Below are 20,224 nucleotides of genomic sequence, written 5' to 3' on the forward strand. Positions count from 1 at the left end.
TATTTCCTAAGAAAGAGGCGGCCCGGTGGCATGATGGTAGCGGCGCCGGTCTTCACACGAACGGACCGGACCAAAATCCCATCCGGGCCAATCCCCCGTAGCAAGGACTGACTATCCGGCTACGTGGTAAAATAAGTCGATACGGCCAGGCCGTTCTAACGAAAAAAAAAAAATATTTCCTAAGAAAGCCATAACATTTAATAACTTTATCTCAATTACAGAATACAAAATCAACTCATTAACGCAACCATTTGACCCTGTACTCAATCCTCCAAGAACCTCTGGAGGGCCTTCTTGACTACATATGTCTCTCCTGTTTTCCATCCAGCATCATCCGTTCAAGTTGCTGGGACTGGCCCGCATATCCGAGTATGGTGATACGGAGAAACATGCTTCCACTCTGTACGACGATGACGAGACAATAGAGAAGTTGCGAAGGAGAGCCTGTTCCAGAAATTTCGGATGCAGACACCCCGTTGTCGAGCATTTTAGTGCAAATATAATTGAAAAGTAAGTATTTATCGTTTGAGTTTTAATTGATACCAAATTATTTCCCTATTGTTTATTGCCAATTAAATCGATTCGTCTTATTCTATTTACAGAACACGGGATGCACCGATCGATCGATGTAATTCAACGGATGAATTCATCGATGCTGATTTCAAAAGGTAAATATGATAACATAAAAAATCATTTCAAGTGCGTTCAAGAAGAGTGAATAGAAAATATTTTGTCTCCTTCCTGCAATGGTTGTTGCATTTTATTATTGCAATCAGTTTGCTAACTGTAAAATTCCTCACAGTGCTGTACGCTTGACTAGAGCGCTTATCGTCATAACGATTATTGATAATTAATTACATACTTAGTGCTTATATAAGATTTTTTTTCTATTCAAGTGCAATCATCATGGCAGATAAAGAAGGAGAATCAAACCAAAATCTAGGAGAAACGAAATACGTCCTGTAATGCGATATTTCTCTCAATTCACGCTTTGAGGAAATGGTACTCAACGAGGCGCTGCCTGATGCAATGAGATGCTGTCGACAAGAAAATTCAACAAGAGCGAATTGAAGGCGTTCGGATTTAGTTTGTGCGTCGTTGTGTTAATTGTAGCATTAATTAGGTTTATGTTTTAAAGTTTCAATTCTAAACTGTGAAAAAATGTAAAACTGAAATATCAAGAAATAAATACAATTAACCTTTTTTATTATCGAACTGACAATTCAAAATTAATCTGCTGGGAGAAAGAAAACGAAAATCACTACTACATGCACAAACCGAGCGATCTCACTCACACATGCATACTCCCGGGCTGCAAACGCTCACTCACACACCCTCAGAAGCTCGTAGCAGAACGTCCTCATTTTCTCCTCAGCCCATACAAAAACGTCCTCATATTTGTATGGACCTGGGCCCGGTGACACAAAATTAGGACGTTGCATGCAGGTTCGAGCACTTGTTTGCCTAGTGGGCGAATGACAAAATTTGACGTTTTCCGCCGCTCGAATGTTTATGTCAGATAAGCATAGGGTTACCAGAGTTTGCTCGTCATTGTTGAACAATAATATAGAATTAAACTAATATTTTACGATTTCATCCGCTTATAATCCGTTTGGCAAGAGTTTGGTAGAAATATTAGCGTACAGCGCTACAAAGAATCAAGTTTTTATTAACATTTTGTTCGTGACCCGAACGTACTGGTCACCCTCCCACGAAGCAGTTCCGAAATTGGCACGAAGCCCGTTTTTGGGCCGAATAGCAGGATTGTCCGATCCATCGAGGGGGTTTAAAAGGATGGAGTAAGGAACGAGGAAGAGGCCGTACCGGGTGCTTGGTTTCTATTCTCTCGCGACAGCGGCGATGGAAGCGGTCTCGCACAGCTGCTGCGCTTGCACCACAACTGTTTTCGGATGTGAATAGATAAATATGCAACATTTTTTATATTATTTGATGCACATTTTCTAGTGCAACAATTTAGATCTAGAATAATCCTATAATAATTCACACGCACACTTTTCTTCGACGCCGTCTTTAACAATTGCGATTGGGTTCAATACAGACGAAAAAAACAAAGTCTCAGAAGAGCGAGATGGTACGAAAAGCAGTACAATGTACGAAAGGGATAGGTATAATATAATACAGGGTTTTACACTTTAGTTTTGACTGGCAGCACACATTTTTTGACGCGCCGCACTCGATTTCTTGTCGCCGGCGCACATTTTTTAATACATTTTAAGTATATGGGTACTAAAATAGTACAAACCTAGTATACGCGGAATTACTAAAATAGTATAGGGATACTAAAATAGTAACCGTCTACTAAAATAGTATACGGATACTAAAATAGTATACGGTTACTAAAATAGTACAAACCTAGTATACGGGGAATTACTAAAATAGTGTACGGATACTAAAATAGTATACGTCTACTAAATTAGTGCAAACCTAGTACACGGGTGAATAGCTAAATAGTATACGGATACTAAAATAGCGGGCCCAGGTCCACTTGGGAATACTCAATTGCGTGTAGTCCATGTACAAGTGTACACATGTACTTACATACCGTATACTACTAAGCAAGCACGCGGGAACTGCACACTTACTGCTATATAGGAATGGTACACTACTTACTACTTACGCAACTTACTTATTACTAATAACAAATAAAGAAAACAACAGAAGTTATTCATAGTAAAAGCAGTTAAAATAGTTGGTATTTCGGCTATCCCGGCTTATATATATTGGGTTGAGTTTGAAGCACTTGTATGCGATATTGTTTGTTTTATTTAGTTGCTTGATATTTTTTGTGTGCAAAATATATTTAATAAATTATGACTTCTCATAATTTATAAAACATGTAATGGGTTACGTATTTGAAGTATTATGCCCAAATCCATTCCTGCATATAAACAACTGCTTCAAACTCAACCCAATCTTTCACATTGGGGGCTATAAACATGCGACCGAAAAGCTGTCAAGAAACGGACTGATGAAACTAAATGCTCCCGTTCAAAAATCCGGTGCTTGAATTAAAAAATGTGCGCCGGCGACAAGAAATCGAGTGCGGCGCGTCAAAAAATATGTGCTGCCAGTCAAAACTAAAGTGTAAAACCCTGTACCAAGAGCCGCTCAGCATGTGGAATCAGCTAGTGTGAAACGCAGTGAAACTGTGTGTTGCGGGGTAAAACTTGTTCCTTGGGAAAACTGCTAGTTGCGGGGTAAAAATTGTTCCTTGGGTGGAAAAAAATAACAAAGCAATCCAGCAAGGAGCTCACAAAAAGAACGAATTAAAACGCAAAGGTGTACCAAATTTTCACAAGTGAACAATATTTTCTGGTGGCTGTTTGAAATTTTCGTACGAAATTACTGCAAAACATAGATCGACCTTTTGGTTTCGGACAAAACCCCACTGGCTGCCTACTATTTGAAGTGAAACAAAATTGCGACGTTGTACGTGAAGCTGCATTTATAAAGCGTTTTCTCCTTGAGGTAATGAACTACACAAAAGATGGTGGTGCTGCTGCTACCGGGTTTGCTACCTACTGGTGCTAGTAGTATCGCAATCGTAACACCCGATGATAGTTACGCGTTTTTTACCATTTAAAAGAGTGTTTTAAAGTACGCTACAAAGGTTGTTGTTAGCTTGCTTGGTGGGTCAGTCAGAAAAGAAGAACATTTTTCCGCGAAGAGCGTCCTTCAACGCTACGGCAAAGGCTGCCTCAATTCACCTTGAGAGGCAGTGTTGTAAAAGCAGCGAAGTAACATCAATGGAGGTGGTGATATGCAAACGAGTGACATAGCAAATATCAAGTGCATTATTCCACCTTGTTAGCAGGGGAATTGTGATCGCTGTTTCGCCAAGCAACAGTGGAGAAGGTGTAGCTGTACAGAATGTAGAGGCTAGTACAGCGTTAGCCAATCGTTTATAATTAGCCCAAATACGAAAGTAAACAAATAAATCCCAAAGAGTTTAAAAAACCAGACGCGCATTACATTATTACAAGACACCAGGTTCCGCTTCGCTATCATCACTACTACGCTGTTGTTACATAAAACATATTTTTCTTGTTACCCTTTCCTTACAGTGGACACAACACCTTTCATTGCCTATCCATCCCGAAAGTGACGGAGCAAATGAAAATGAAGATGCCCGACAACAACATTGGCGGAAGCAGTTCAAACAGCTATACACACATCACGATAAATGCTGCCAATGTGATTAATCGGGGTGGTGGAGGAGACGCTGATACGGCGCGCAACACCGGAGTCCAGTATCCGCACGATCCTTACGATTCGGACGCGGACAGTTTGAGCACACCACCGAATGAGGAAAGCGGCACTGGTCCCGCGGACGATTTCGCAGAGTATATGTGGATGGAAAACGAGGATGAGTTCGATATGCAAGAGCTGCAGCGACTGGAGGAGGAAGAGCTGATGGACCAGTGCATTGAGGCGATGATGATGGATGAAATGGCTTCGGCCGAAATTATGGCATCGACAACTTTGGTCGGAAACGTACCGAGGGAAAGGTAAGAATGGGTTTTGCTGCTAACCACCCAGTTCCATTACAAACATTACCGTACCGTATCATCCGCTTTTCCTCCCTTTTAGCGGGTTGGTGAACATTTTGTCGAGTTTACAGCTCGACAAAGACCAGCAGCAGCAGCAGTTGATCCGTCAGCCTAAGGATGTGAACGTTGAGAAATCGACGCTAAACCCGTTGGCCGCCGAATTTGTGCCATCGTTCGTACAGCGAACTCTTGTCGCACCAACGTCTTACTGAAGATTGTCGGATGTAAAACATCGAAAAAGAAGGTATGCAAATACTCACTTGCGCGAGCAAACAGTGGAAAAATGGGCGATTTATTACTATTTCCTTATGCTAATAGCCTTATTCTTTGTACGGGCGAACGTGTTTGTAATGTATTAGTGCATAAACATAGCTTCGAATAACGTTTAACAAGTCCTTCTGCTGTAGCTGCAATGGAAAAATGGTGATACAATTTGCGTATACTTTTCAATGAAAAGTAACGATTTATATACACGTTGTCTCTGGTTACGATACGGCAGATACCTGCAACCCCGGCGGTGTCTTGCCGCCTTTGTACTTACGAAGGACGATCTCTGATTTTTTTTGGGTTAGTTGAGTAGTACGCAACATATGTGTGCTGGTTTTTTTTTGGGAGAGTACACATATCTATACCATAGAACGATTTTTAACCACACTCGCTAGCATCACACGCGAACGGTGATGGGCGCATGCCGAGTGCGGACAAACGCTCTTCCATTGTGGCAACGAATTTGAATACTTATTATCTAATGTAGCATTACTTTCCCGCTCAAAGAGTGTACCATCTTTTTTACTGTTGGTCGCGTACGACTTTTAATACAGTTAATATCCCAAATTTACAGTGCAATTGCGAAACTTTACAAGCTGTTTTCGCCGCTCGCGAACGCAAAGAACGTCCAACATTAGTACTACTACTATCGTGTGCGTTTTGGGTATAGTGCAGGTTCCTTTTTTATGTTTCATTCGATAAAGAAAACCCCATTTTCTTCCTCTTTCACAAATTTCTCAAAATTATTCACATCGTAGCGCTCATGTACACTAAAGCAAAAATGTCGAAAAGAAGCAAAAAAATTTTCGGTTCCAATCGTGGCCGTGTATTCATCATTAGATCATTGTTAGTGATTAGTTGTAAGAAAGGGCGGTCGTTGCAGTATCGGCCGCTAAAAAAACCGTAACTCACAACAACAAAAAAAGTATAAAAAATCAACAAGAAAAGTCTGCTGTACGTATTAGTATTATGATTGTTCGTGGCAACAACAAAACAAAAACCGGCAAAAGTGCAAATATACGCGCCCGGGCTTACCAAGAGAAAGGCGACCAAATTTGCCACAGGAATCGAACATTTCTTTCGTTTACAAGAAAGGATAATGTTTCAACTGTGATACGATTGATCGTTGATTCATAGTCCACTGTCGGGATTAAGTCATAAAGCATTATAGTTCCGTATGTTTTCTTGCCTGTCGGGTCTCTCTTACCCACGCACTCGAAGCACGTTAATTTTGTTGTGGAGATCTGTTCCAGGTTTCCCTATGTTCACAAAAAAAAACGCAACGTGCACGTGCAATCTTTCGCGTAGAGAGTAAAAGAGTTTCCGCTTGCATTTACAGTCGGGTCGAATGGATCCCATCTGTACTCATATCGGACCGAACCGGTGGTACAAAAATCTAATGTTTTTTTTTCTTCATTTGTTTTTAATGGCCGGAGACATGTAAGTTTTTTTTTAGCGTCTATGATTTTAGCCTAAATACGCAACAATAAGAAAGCAACATGACACGACAATTAGTTCTAGTGCTGCAACAGCAAAACGAAAAAAAATATTAAGATAACATAAGCGCAAACAGGTTATTTAGAGCGAATCGAGTTTTAAGTGTAACGAAATCCTAATTGTGTGATAGTTTAGAAAGAAATGGTCAAAACCGTTAAAAAAACAGAAAATATAACCAGACTGTACTAGAGTCTTCAAATAAACGAAACGCGATTATTGATTTCTATGTATTGGTTATATCACTATTGTTAGTTGCATTGAAAAGTAGCTATCCGTTTATTTAACCGATTTACTTTATTGGTTTATGTTCTTGTAGGCCTGCTGGTACAAATAAGTCTATTCTAATGCGGAGGATGTTGTGTTCTTACAAACTATCATTTGCCCATTTCCAGTACGGCGTCCTAACCGGTAGTTGTTGCGAGATGGGTTGATTGAGATGGGCCAGGGGCGCTCTTTAATTTATTAATCCGTTTTTCCTGATGATTCCAACCTTGAGTTTTGCGTAACGATTTTGTTTAACTGTTTACACTGACTAATTTTCACTCTCGATTTCATACTTACCAATCAATAACCCGTGCGTGTTTTTTTTCTAGCCTCGTTTGTTTTATTTTAAAGTTTGCGAATCGTACGTTGCTCTGCACTGTTTGACTTGCTAAACGCTAACGAGATACTAACGAAAAATAAGTAATTTATTAAATTGAAATTTTTACACTTTTTCATTAATGTCAACTAACGAACTGCTCTGTCCTTACGATAAGTTTTCGTACTATGCTACTTACAACTAGACTATAGAATAATTTTCTTACTTGTGCTAAATGTTGCAACACTTGTTATTGCCACTTATTATTAAATTATGTTTTTTGATTAATTGAACTATGTTCAAGCTCAAATAATCAGATGTCATCTTATATGTTTGACTGCGGCTATTTCACCGTCTGCAGCGTTTTATGGTAGTTGTTCTAAGTTCTGATGTTTCGATCATCATTGCCTCTTGGGGGTTTTATACCGTTCAGAGTAATTTTATGCATGTGATTAAATCTGGACAACACTACAGCTATATACATTCCTTTGCTATACTAATTACTTTACACAAAGAGGCCTACGACCCTAGCTTGGCTATGCCTGAAATAATTTGAAGCACTTTACTTAGCACTTGGTAATCTTACCCGTCGTTCGAAAGTCAATGGACAATGACGAAAAGCTGCCAAATTGTATGGAAAATGTTTGTTCTTCGCGAACATATTTCAAGCAATTTGACAGTTTTTTTTTGCATAATGTTCATTGACTGTAGACCGCCGAATTACGTGTGCCATGTTACCGGAGGGTAAGCTCTTACACTGTATGATAACCGCCTCACTAATGCTTATCCTCACTATGTAACGCTGAAGGCTGTCGGTGAACATTCAAACAGAGGATGGAGGAGTTAAAAACTTAGTTTTTATTTATCATTTATTGAAAACCGTAACTTACCTAAGATGTGAAGGCATGGGGTTTGGCTTTGCAACGATTTCCGTTGTGCAGGTAAGTTATCTTGAGAGCGGCTTGCGCGGAAGTTTGCTTCTCAAACTCCATCACGCAAATCTCATTTCCCGGCTGACCTTCTGTCTTAAGGTAAAGAATTTTTCCACAAGACTTGAACGTGTCGAATACGGCGAGTTCCGAATATGCTGTAAGAAAGATAAAGTTTAAAATTAAACATATGTATACGTTAACAGTGGATTGGGAGATAAATGATGTTGTGTGTACACTTACGACCATTACAATTAACGCTTACGCCACATTTCGAACTTGGTATGTAGCTAGTGCCATGGATATTAACTCGAATCAGTCGTCCCTGCAGCTTCGTTAAATTTAGTTGCAAAGACATATATGCTTGGTACATGGTTTCAAAGATAATGATCATGGTGTTCGTATCGGGACACTCCGATTTTGCATAAGTTACTATTTTAATTCTGCCGTGCTGACTAAACAGTTCCTCAATTTCACTCTTGGTAATCTGTTTCGGAAGATTGGCTACCTGCACCAATGGTTTTTCTAACTGGCTACAAATGGGATCTATCTGATTTGTTGAACGCTTCTTTTTAGTACTATTTGCTGCAAAACTTTCGATCAGCTTTTGTTGAACTGAACCGTTAATTGAACCGCCGGAAGAAACCCACATATCGTCACCGTTCGGCGATGGGGATCTAGAGTGAAATGATAAGGGTGGTGGTGATGGTGCGGGTGGTATGGAGTCGTCGTCCTCGTCGACATCCTTATCGCTTGGTACTGGTTGCTGAATTTCCGTGACAGTCGATACTGCTGTTGTGGTTGTCCTCTCCTTAGAGTCAATGGGCTGCACTACCGTTGTGTTAGGTTGCACTCCAGCAGATTCCTTCATGTTTGCACTATCGGTCGGTGGCGGAAGACTCCCCGGTTCACTTGTGCTACGGTAGTAGGCTTCAATGATGGATAGCATCTGCAGCTGCTCCGGGTACGTGAAGAGCGTAAAAATGTTCAACTGTCGAAAACCAGTCGGTTCGTTTTTAAGGTAGCGAACTTTTTCATCACCGTTCATTGACAAAAAGTATGGAAAGCTTATACACTGATTTACGATGTCACGAACCAAATTAAATTGGTCCATCATGGGCAGTGTAGTGAAATTTTTACACTTCATCATCTGCGCTTCCACGGTTTGCATAAGACCTCGCATGCGTGGGCTTATCTCTTGATTACCCCTTTGAGCAGGCCCCATTGGCATTGGTGGTCCGGCCGGTCTCATCATTCCAGCCGACATTGGCATGGGCATATGGGAGCGTATTGGGTCTGACATCCAGCTTCCGGGACCCAAACCCATCGGTCCCATTGGCATTGGTCCCGTTGGCATAGGTCCCATTGGCATAGGCCCCATTGGCATTGGCCCCATTGGCCCAAAGTTGGGCGCAGCTCCATACCATTGATTATTGACTGGTACCGGTACAGTTCTGGCTCCCATGTTCGGGCTAGGAGCAGGGTATTGTGTCATTCCCGAGACAACAGGCTGCTGTTGTGCATTGTTGGAACTTCTCAGAGACGTTACAACAACAGGAAAACGACCAACACACATCACTTTCATTGCACGTGCTCGCCATTTTTCCTTGGCCATGCAAACGATTGCTTCGTTGCGCTTGGGCCGAAATATATATTTCACATCTCCTATCATGGTGAACCTATCGTAAATATCTTCATCGGTAATTTCATCCGTAAGTTGGGCAACTTTAACGCACAAGGTCGAATCATAAGCAATACACTCATCGGCCATCATAATCAATAGCCGTCTAGAGCACATGAACGAATGATTTAGTTTGCAAACCCGTTTCGCTTCCAGCTTAGTTTCAAAGCTAAGGTAAACGACACCAATCGGGGATGTGTTGTGTTCCTTCTGCTCTCGCATATTGATAACGGTTCCATACTTTTTGAAATATTCTCTAAATTCTACCAAACCCTGCTTCGGAGCATAATTCCAAATCTGGACTTCGTTCCGATAGTACTGTGGATTTGGATTGAAGTACTGCTGGTTGAAAGTTGTGGGCAGTAGTGACATGTTCTTACGTTCTTCTACATCGCTAATGTGCATGAGAATGGATTCTTTGCGCGACCTCTTCGGTGGCACCCGTGTGTCCGCATAATGAGGAGTACACGTGGGACTAACGTACTGTTTTGCTGTGTACATTCGGATCACCACCTCTTCGCCAGCAATATGACGGGTGTCCAATACTCTAGTTGCCGCAATTGCCGTACCTAGGCGAACTATAGTATTGTAATTATTGGAATCTATTCGTTGTATATACTCAACAAGTCCATGTTCAGAAAATGATTCAAATATCTCGTCGTTAGTTAAATCTAAAAGAATAAGAAAACCGATCAGGATCTTGTAATGGCACCCTTTGTCATTGCTGCACTTACACACACTAGTACGCCGAATGATGACGGTTTTGTCCGAATCATTCGAGGTGTACCCCAGTAGTCTGTTGTAAACTTCCATTCCAAAGCCCTGGAAATTTAAAGGCCCGTTCAGGAATGCTGTACGAGCCATCTTCGGGTGCTGGTAGGTCACGTATGCAATATTCGACATTACACAGGTGGCCGATTTGTTCATTGACCAGTCAATAATCTTCCCAAACCTGCCCAAAAACTCTATAACATCATCTTCCTCAGTGTCTCTAGGGATGTTGGTCACTAGCACTGCAGACATACAACAATAGTTAGAAAAAATGTAGCATTAATCAAAATCCATCCGTTAGTTCCGCCCAACTCACAAGTAGTTTCATGTTCAGCTGCCGGATCATAAACTAGATCCAATTTGTCGCATTTTTCCTTCATCTGCACATATGCCACCGTTTTTTTCTGCTCCAGAAACATGCTAATTCTTCGCCTTACTTCCACTACGTACGGTTCAATGCCTTTGAGCGTCTTCTTCATCTCCAATGCGCGCTTGATGGAGGCATTATCCTTAAACGCCACATATGCATAGTTATGCGAAGGTTTTTGCACGCATTCAATGGTACCGACATCGTCGAAATAGTCGTACAGATCCTCCTCTGTGATGTCTGAATGGCCAAACGAAAGGTAAGCAGTGTTTTGATATACAATTTGCTGAAAACATTTGCCGTGCTGGGAAGATACTTACGCTCGTTAAGATATCGAACCACAACTGACTGCAGCGGAGTGAAGAACTTTTCTGACTTCGTACTAGTGACAAATAGTCGCTTTTGCTGAAAAGTGGTCTCGTTTAATTTTTGAACCATCTCATCATCAAGTTTTTCAGTGAACTGTATGAATGCAAACTTCGTTGGGCAATAGGTGCACTTGTGCAGTCGGTATTCGAAATTGTATATCTTTCCGTAATCGCTCAGAAAACTTCGGAAATCTTCGACCGAGGCAGATTTTGGTAAATTACCGAAATAATATTCATGATGTTTGTTCCCTACAAAGGTACCATCAAAACAACACAAATATTAGAAAACAACGCCTTAAAGCGTGGACGAACAGTTCAAACCCCTACTTACCACCCATTGCGATGGCTATGGAACCGAAGGAAGTGAGAAAATCAAATTAGCCACCAAATTGAAAGCCTTTCCGTATTTGTTTTGCAGTGAAAATATGACGGGCACTATATGTGATCTTGTTTGGTGTTGTGCGGCTTTTACCATTTTGTTTGACAGAACGCCAAAGACCGTTGGATTGACAGATGGCTGGTCGTACTTGGGTCTGTCATTTCTGTAGCAAATAACAGCAAGCTACGAATCGCCGAATTTACTCTTTCCGCGATGAATCCTAACGAAGTAGTCTACATTTCTAATATTCCCAAACAAACCTCACTAGCGGAGTTGCACAGTTTTCTAAAATCATCGGGCAATGTGGTCGGTTCCACGTTCATGCGTGAAAATCGCAATGATTGCCGGACCAAGATTGCCTTCGTGCTGTTCGAAAACGAAGCTCAAGCCGCGGAAGCTTGCAACTTGGACCAAACGCTCTTTCAGTCGCATCGATTGAGCGTTATGATGTCCAACGATGATCGCAAGTTTCTTGCTGGCTATACAATAGTAATACATGACACATCTTCCGGTAAGTGAATTCGGTACATCCGGCGACTGGCGGTGCATTTCTGTGCAACTATGCAGCTTCTCCGTTTGCATTACACCCAGATACAAGCGAAGAGGATCTGTTCGAAGCGTGCTGTAGGTATGGAAACGTCGAGACAGTACAAATACCCACCAATCACTATGCATTCGTCGGGTTTTCGGAACGATCTGCTGCTCATGCAGCGCACCGCAAGCTGGACAATTCGATGCTAAACCAGCACCAGGTATCGGTGAAAGTTCTCGACGAGGATGTACGGGTGCGGCTGGAAGATTTGGATAGCTATAAAACTCCTCGTGTTTACAATGAGCTGCTTCGTGCGAAGCAGCAGTACTTTGCTAACCTTCAATCAATCCGGAACGACATGCAGCAGGATATGATGAATCAAGAGGATGATTTTCAAGACCAACAGTACAATGATGACAACGTCGACGATGATTTGTTGGGTCAGTTCAACCAAAACGAATCCTGCGATGATTTCGTATCATCACAAGATCAGCATGCGTATGAGGAAGACTATAGTCCGCTGCTCGTTTATCGACGCGATGTTCGATTTGGAAAGCTTCGGTTCCAAACGGACAATAAGACGACTGGTAACTGATTGCCGAACAATATGCTCTTCATGCAAAGTTAGATGCTAATGCGGCCTTCTTATCTTTCAGTCAAAGTCGAAAATATTCCACGAGAAGTGTATGACGAAGATGTGGTAATTTACTTTCAAAAATTCGGTCCCATCCGAAGCATCGAGAAAGGTATCTGTCTGAATGCGCTGTTTTCGAAAATTTACATGATCAACTATCTGGATGAAGAATCCCAGCAGCGAGCTCTAAACTGCTTCTGCCGACAAGTGGTATTGTCTGATATCAATTGTACGCTTTTTACCATGATTCCCGGAGAGGCGCTTCATCCGATCAAAAATCAATCTGTCCTGATTAACTTTGTACCGAGCTGTAAGATGTCGATCCGATTGCCAAACGGTTGTTTTGATCGTTTTATATCATTACATTTGCTTTCTTTTCTCTTTTCATTAGTTATATTGTACGATGAAATAATACAGGCATTTTCGGACATTGGAAACGTGCTGTACGTCGAGAAGAAAGTTCGCAACAATGGTCCGACGATCGTGCATTTTAGTCATCAGATCAACATGAACGACGCGTGTCAAATTGATGATATTGCTGGCATTAAAGTTTCCATCGTTCCAGTGAGCCAAAAAGAGTTTGTAAGGTTTGCTAGCAGTTTGCCAGTGTTCCAAAGAGCCGTCAAGGGCAAGCTAACCGGTACACCCAAGGGCAACTATCTGCAGGAAATTGAAGCGAAAGAAGAACAAGAAAAAAAGGATAACATTACTTTCAAGACCGGGTTCGATCCACACTACTACAACCCTAATCCACAGAAGTACAGTTTTGAAGGTAAATTCCTAATGTAAGCTACTGAACAAATTGTATGATTAATCGTAACCGTCTTCATTTGCAGTGGTGCTTTACAACTGTCCCAAAAGCACAACGTTGGGACAGCTGAAAGGCTATTTTAATCGCGCCGGTGCAGTACTTGCTATGCGCCATGAACCGAGCAAATTCGATCCGAACACGTGGAAAGTGTTCGTCAGTTTTGCCAACTATTTGGAAGCATACCGAGCCATAAGGTTGAAGGGTAAGTTTAGTGGAGATTTAATCTTCAAACACATCGCTGCGGAAAGCCCCAGATTGGACTGCGTGGAAGCTGTGATGGTAACAGTTGATTCAGGTATGTTGCAATCGAATAAATGTGATATATTTTTAGGTGTTATTAGAATATTATATATTTGTTGTATATCTTTACGCTACACCATTATGTCATACACTTGATAATTAATGACTGAAACGCAGTGGTCCCTAGCATTGCATATGTTACTCGCATAAAATGTTGTTATAATATTTATTAACTATTATTATTTTCAATGGATCTGTTAGAAGAAAATCTTAGTGTGGCGCAAGTTGCACGTGGATTTATTAGATGTGGAGGTTTATATTTTGCCGAGAAAACATCTACAAACGAATTCATCATCATCTTTCGGGACATAAAAGGAGCACAAAGAGCCTGCGAGATTGCCACTATTGAACGTCACCCAATTGATGTGTTCTGTAAGTTGACAAACTCTATCCCGTAAGAATCTTTTTCCCTGCTACAAATGAATGTTGTATTGCCTCCGTTTCTAAAGCTTATCCCTGGTTACTTATGGCATTCGAGTTAATTGTAAACTCACAATTACAGGGATGAAAGATGTTTTGAAACAGAAAGGACGAAAGAAAATAGTCGGAATAAATTTCAGTTCGTACTCCCATTCGGGCGTAGAGGAAGATGCCAAGGATCACCGACCACGGGTACTGTTGTCCGATATATTTGCTACCAAGGAGACGGAGGAACAGGAACCACCCCAACAGCAGATTATTGCACCAATGACCAAAAGACAGCCAGAACCATTAATAGTGGAAATCATCAATGAGCCTTGTGAAACACCCAAGGCGTCGACAAGCAGTGCCCCACCGCCAGACATAAAGGGAGAGGATCTTCGAAATGTAATTGCAGAAAAGCGCATTATCAAATCGGAATGCAAGGACCAGCTTAACAGTCTCGAGAAAATGGAACGTTATATCAAGGAAAAGGAGCAGGATATCAAGCGGCGGCTGCAACAGTTGGAAAAGGACGAAGCTAACGTTACGGCTTTGTTGCCATCTACCAGCACCAAGCGGATTAAGTCATCGGAAGAGAAAACTAAGGAACCAACCAGTGGTACCAAGTCGGAGCAGAGCGGCCGTGCCAGTGGTAGCGGAAGCAAGCATCGCGTATCACCCATCCGAATGGAAAGTTCGTCCGGCAGTCAAAGGATTAGCACCCATACAACGACGGTAGGAAAAATTCCCACCTACACGGGTAATAGCATGCCAATGTCAGACCAGATGCGTTCCGTTTCGCCTTCAGATCGTTTGGCTCACGAACGGTACATGCAAATACGGGTGGAAAAAATTGCTATTACACAGGAGTTGGATTCACTGCGGCAACGGTTTGACTATCGCAAAGGATCACGGGTGGATGCGTTACGGGATCTTCTAGCAGGGTTGAACCGCGAGCAACGGGAAATACAGATACAGCTGGAAGCGAAGCGACGCTTCAGGATGCCAGAAGACTTAAACTTTGCAGGAAGCTCGTTCGATGTCTCACCTTCACCACCACCAAGGCGGTACAATCATCGGTCTTTATCGCGGTCTCGTTCGCCGTATCGTTCACCATCTCGATCACGCTCACGATCCCGGACGTCTGGTAGATATGTACGTTCGCGCTCACGTTCGCACCGTTCCCGCCGTTTGACGCGATCCCGGACCCGATCACCGTTGCGATGGTCACGCGCATCCCGGTCGCCGTCTCCTCAAAGCTCCCGTCATAACCGCCGCCGAACCAGGACTACGTCGAGGGAATCTAGATCACCACTGAGACGCAGCAATTGCAACGAAAGAGAAATGTACAACATTGGACGCTACCATCCAGGCCATCTGAAGCACAGTGTATATGTTGGAAACGTTAGCTGCCTGGTGACCGAAAGGGAAATCGAAGACATGTTCGCCCGTTTCGGCCGGCTTTCAAATGTCGATTTTTCTCGTTACAAACGAAACGGCGAAATTTATTTCGATTACACCAATCGCGAGCATGCGTTTAAAGCACTGGAAATGAACAACGTTAAAATATCGGGTCGCCGTCTGCGGGTGGCTTTCAATATGGATAAACCAGCGATCCGAGAGGGATACACAGTTTACTTTATATTGAGACAACGTAAGTATATAATTAACATGTCTTTTTGCACCACTGTGCTCGCGAGCAGGTATCGAGTCGCCAGATATCGTGTGTGCTTGGTGAAAACAAAATATGACATGTACTCCTTCCTTCCTTCTTCGGTTCCGTACCGTCCTCTCTTCCAGCGACCGATGAGCAGACAATCTATGAATCATACGCATCGTACGGCGAGATTGATTTTATATGGTATCCAGAGAAAGAATTATTCGGTACCGTTTCATTCCGACGGACTGACGATGCAAACGATGCACTTGCAGTGAATAAGCTCATCAATGGAACACCGATAACTTCGAGACCGTTTGTAGATCGGGTAAATTTCGCTAAAAGAAAGATCGCTACCTAATGTTCAAGTACAGTTGAGTTAACCGATCCGCTAAAATTTAAGCGTGTAAATATGAAAAACTGTTTCATACATACAATAGCGTTAAAGTTATACCACAATCATGTGGTTGTCGTACGTAAAGATTATCGCGTAAAAGCACTTTGATCTTAAGAACCAAAAATTGATAAAAAAACAACACCGTGATCCCAGCAATAGATTGTTCGACCAACAAGAGCATAAATGCAGCCGATATCATTAAGAACAAAAGAAAAATTTAAAGATATGATAATTATCTTTTAACAAGCAGCTTAAACCAGCTAAAGTAACTGGTACACCTAGTATTTACCTAAATCTGCCACTTATTCTTGATTATGTTTCTTTGGAGGAAAATTACCTGCATATTTCAAGACCTTGGAAGTGTTATCATGCTTGGAAGTTTAACTTTACTGCATGGCGGTTTTATTTTCTTTCTTTATTTGCACTAAACTTCAAGCGTGTTTATTAAGAAGCTACAATCATCTTTATTCATTTGCCAAAAGATTGAAGTTGGTATGTAACGGAAAAGGTATATTAGAGAAGAATTTTATCGTTTTGTTGGATTTCATGAGTACACAAAATTTAACAGTTTTTAGAAACTAATTTCTAGCACTGTAAATATCGCTCTTTATATCTTTGCTTATTTGTCGGGAGTTTGTGTATCACGAATGTAAAGTTGCAAACTAACCGATACTCCATTACCAAGAAGTGAGAGAGAAAAAATCAATGAAAAATGTCGATTTGTTTTAAGAGTAGGATTTTCGTAGATTGATTTGAGCGGAAAAAATTCAAAACAAGCATCGACGGCGCCGTATCGTGAGTTGGAGTTAATGGTCACAATGTGGTTATAATGCCCATTTAGGTGACTAGTATCGACGGATGTTATGCGCAGAAGTTTCTATCTTCCGTTGGCTTCACACGATAGCATACCAAGTAAATAGGTGCGTTTAAACTGGAATTACTGGAGAAATATCGTCCAAGAGTAAAAAGGTTACATTTATAGTCAAGCGAAAAAAAATGCGATACCAACACATTTGTGGCCAGTAGTACGAAAACGTTACGACAAGAAATGTAATCTTAATACTTTTATACTGTTACATGCGTTGCTAGAGACGCATCAGCTTACAAGAAAAAGTTATATAAAAAAAATAAATAATAAGAACTATTAATTTTTAGGGATCCCAACACTCTCCGATACAATCATCGTTTTTCAGGTCAGGGAATAGCTACACGAAAGGAGGGTTTGTTTTGAGAATGCACAGGTCAAAATAAGTTAAATAACAAACAAGCAAAATGTAACATAATCGCGTTAGAGAGAGTGTCGATGTTTCGCTTACAGACTTTTAATGTGCTTGGAACGTTTCACCAGAATGGAGCAAGCAGTAAGCCCATTGGAAAACTTGCCCAGTTCGGACATGTACAGCATCTGGCGTGGATTGTCGATTTTCTGCGATAAAATCTGGGAAGATTGTGGTACGATAAGTCATCATTCAGTAAGTGCATAAGATGGTTGCTCTCAAACTTACCTGCGTTGATATTGGAATTTCATCGACGGATCTTGTAACAAGCGTGCCATTGATGTACAGAACATTAGCCGCTGACTCTTCCTGCAGTGTCAGCGTGTGGTATGTGAAAGTAGCTTCTCTTTCGATCCGTTTCAAGATCTCTTGCGATTCCTTGCTGCGGCTAACACAGAGAACGTCTGGCCCACCCATGGACACATAATACTTGAGATGATGGTGTTCGGAGACCTGGAGCAAATTGAGAGAAGAGCGTAACTTTTAGCATCTGACCATCAGTTAAATGGGACAAGCAAGTATAGAATTATCGATAAGCAGACCAAGCTGTGGTGTAATGCTTAAACTTTAGGAAGACATAAATATATTCCAAAAAAGTTTCTGTTACGCATACTGATCGGCGGGTTAATAGATGCCAATAGATCAGCATGCATTCAGCGCTCGTAAAGAAATACGAAAAATATGGCATTATCGGATGCTAGATTTAAAAAAAAAACATACAAATAAAAATAAACATCATGCACATTCGTGTGATCAATTAAAGCATATGAAATACGCGTGTCATAAAAATTCATGATAGTAATGCGGAATTGAACAAAAGATATTCGCAAATACAAGCCGCTACAGTGGTAGCAACAGTGCAGAATTCACGAATCATGCATAATAAAAGTGTACAGAACAATTTTGGATTTGTTTCATAAATCGGTAAGTTCACGCCAGTTTCAGAAAGTGTTTCAAACATCGGTGTCAATGATAGAAGATAACTTTTAAACGTGACTTAAGCGATCAATTTTCATCGAAACTGATCATTACGACGAAACAAATAAAGCGAACGTGCAATTCGTCGTGTTAATATAGGTAACATATAATAGTAAGCGAATTCGGTACGAATGTAATGCTCTATAATGCTGTTTTCAAATAAACATTCTTAATAAAGTTTAAGTAAACAAAAAATAGCTTTTATCTTTTTGTGTCTTTCAAACACACGATAGCATAATATTTCTTATCAACCTGAATCACTCCACTGACTAAATCCAACGTAATAGGATTCACCACATCGTCTACGTCTTCTACCTATGATACAGTGGGTGCACACAGTGCATTCGATGTCGTAGAGATTGCATTCAACGAATCAGTTGGGAAGCAAGGGGACAGTGTTAAAATGTAAGGATCAGAAGAATGGTGGAGATGTTGGCAAAGAGAGAAAAAGAGAAAGAGAAGTGACTGTGAGAGAAGGAAAGTATAATACAAAAGATGGTAATAAAGCAGCATTTCACAACTTATCATTATCGTTTACATATGTATGTCGTTTGTAGCCGTTTGTTCGGGAGCAATAATGGTAATGGTTGCTAAATCTAATCGTAAACGGATTATTCGAAATGTTCGAGACGGAAACGGAAATTTATCTAAGAGCACGATAGCGGTATGCGTTTTTTTAGCAAATCTACACAATTATACAAATGAAGATGTAAGCACTAGTGCCAACAACGACGATGGGCTGACATATTTACACTAATGATTACACAATCATTGGACATATTTGGGTTAGCTAGAATTCAGTTATACGAATTAGATGTAAAAAAAAACAAGGTGAATATCAGAAACACATACAGCACTGATCATAGTAAATGAAGGGTGTGGAATCGAGCGTTTGAGAGCTTTGCGAACAGTACCTTTATCGGCACGCAAGGATACTCGGGAAAGGCGGCCGCCACTGCACGGGCACCCGCTTCATTGGTCCACTTACTGAGACCAACGAAAAATTCACGCCCAGTAAAGAGTACATCGCCACCGTCCAGTCTAGCGTTCGGATCGGCTATTTCGGCTAGGGGAAGATCCAGTTCCTTCTTTAGTACAGCCCGTACAGCTTCGACCTGCAATTTATGAACGCAATTAGCGCAAACACTCTAAAATTGGTATATTTGTAAAGTTGTGGAAAGAAATAAAGATGTACTAACTTCCTGAATCCGATGGGGATCGCCGGGTCGACAAATTAATGCTATTCCATTACAAACTACGGCACAGTCTTCGACGAACGGACATTCAGGTAGATTTTCATCCGGTGGCAGTTCTATCACATCCAGTCCCAGATCACGTAGCATTTTCACATAGCTTTCATGCTGCAGTTTGGCCTCTTCCAGATCGATTTCTCCACGTGTTCTTAACGATAATGGAATTCTATAAAGCAAATAAACGATGTGACTGATGGTAATCGATTGCAATCAAATGATAAAAAAAATAGAAGCGCATAAACAAAAAGTTTGCTTATTTAACACATTCACGGGCGGTCACATAGATGGGGATGGGCGTTGTACTACCGCACATTGTTGTACTCATCCATCACAACAGTTAGCCTTAATTTGTGCTTATGATTTGGTCAGAGGCCAAACATGGTGCTGGGCCATTGTTTTTATAACAGAGCACAATACATACCTGGCAGTGATTGCGTGTGTATAACGGAAGGGTGACGCCATGCCTAACTAAATATGCTTTCACGCGGACCAAATTAGTACGGACACCGGACAAATGATGGAGAGTTAGAGCTACCGAAATGGGGTACTATAAGCACATTTAATATACAAAAC

The 20,224-nt window shown here is 41.3% G+C and overlaps 4 protein-coding genes across 4 annotated transcripts; 2 read left to right on the top strand and 2 right to left on the bottom strand.

Moving 5' to 3' along the window:
- Positions 1-4,134: 4,134 nt before the first annotated feature.
- Positions 4,135-4,783, top strand: LOC128707818 (polyadenylate-binding protein-interacting protein 2B). Its single transcript, XM_053802776.1, has 2 exons — positions 4,135-4,529; positions 4,612-4,783. Exons 1-2 carry the CDS (start codon positions 4,135-4,137, stop codon positions 4,781-4,783), a joined length of 567 nt encoding a protein of 188 aa, XP_053658751.1.
- Positions 4,784-7,805: 3,022 nt separating this feature from the next.
- LOC128717320 (uncharacterized) lies at positions 7,806-11,369 on the bottom strand. The gene is made up of 6 exons (XM_053811431.1): positions 11,363-11,369; positions 10,984-11,280; positions 10,613-10,903; positions 10,260-10,538; positions 8,088-10,196; positions 7,806-8,002 (listed from the first exon to the last, which is right to left on the bottom strand). Exons 1-6 carry the CDS (start codon positions 11,367-11,369, stop codon positions 7,806-7,808), a joined length of 3,180 nt encoding a protein of 1,059 aa, XP_053667406.1.
- Positions 11,370-11,568: 199 nt separating this feature from the next.
- On the top strand, positions 11,569-16,107 carry LOC128717336 (uncharacterized). Its single transcript, XM_053811432.1, has 8 exons — positions 11,569-11,921; positions 12,002-12,529; positions 12,599-12,886; positions 12,968-13,348; positions 13,413-13,682; positions 13,889-14,059; positions 14,190-15,743; positions 15,890-16,107. Exons 1-8 carry the CDS (start codon positions 11,624-11,626, stop codon positions 16,105-16,107), a joined length of 3,708 nt encoding a protein of 1,235 aa, XP_053667407.1. The 5' UTR covers positions 11,569-11,623.
- A 1,348-nt stretch (positions 16,108-17,455) lies between these two features.
- Positions 17,456-20,113, bottom strand: LOC128707612 (N(G),N(G)-dimethylarginine dimethylaminohydrolase 1). Its single transcript, XM_053802571.1, has 5 exons — positions 20,073-20,113; positions 19,598-19,817; positions 19,313-19,513; positions 17,649-17,873; positions 17,456-17,581 (listed from the first exon to the last, which is right to left on the bottom strand). The coding sequence occupies exons 1-5, from the start codon at positions 20,111-20,113 to the stop codon at positions 17,456-17,458; spliced, it is 813 nt and encodes a 270-aa protein (XP_053658546.1).
- Positions 20,114-20,224: the final 111 nt, after the last annotated feature.

Source organism: Anopheles marshallii, chromosome 2 (genome assembly GCF_943734725.1).
Source record: "Anopheles marshallii chromosome 2, idAnoMarsDA_429_01, whole genome shotgun sequence".
Lineage (NCBI taxonomy): Eukaryota > Metazoa > Arthropoda > Insecta > Diptera > Culicidae > Anopheles > Anopheles marshallii.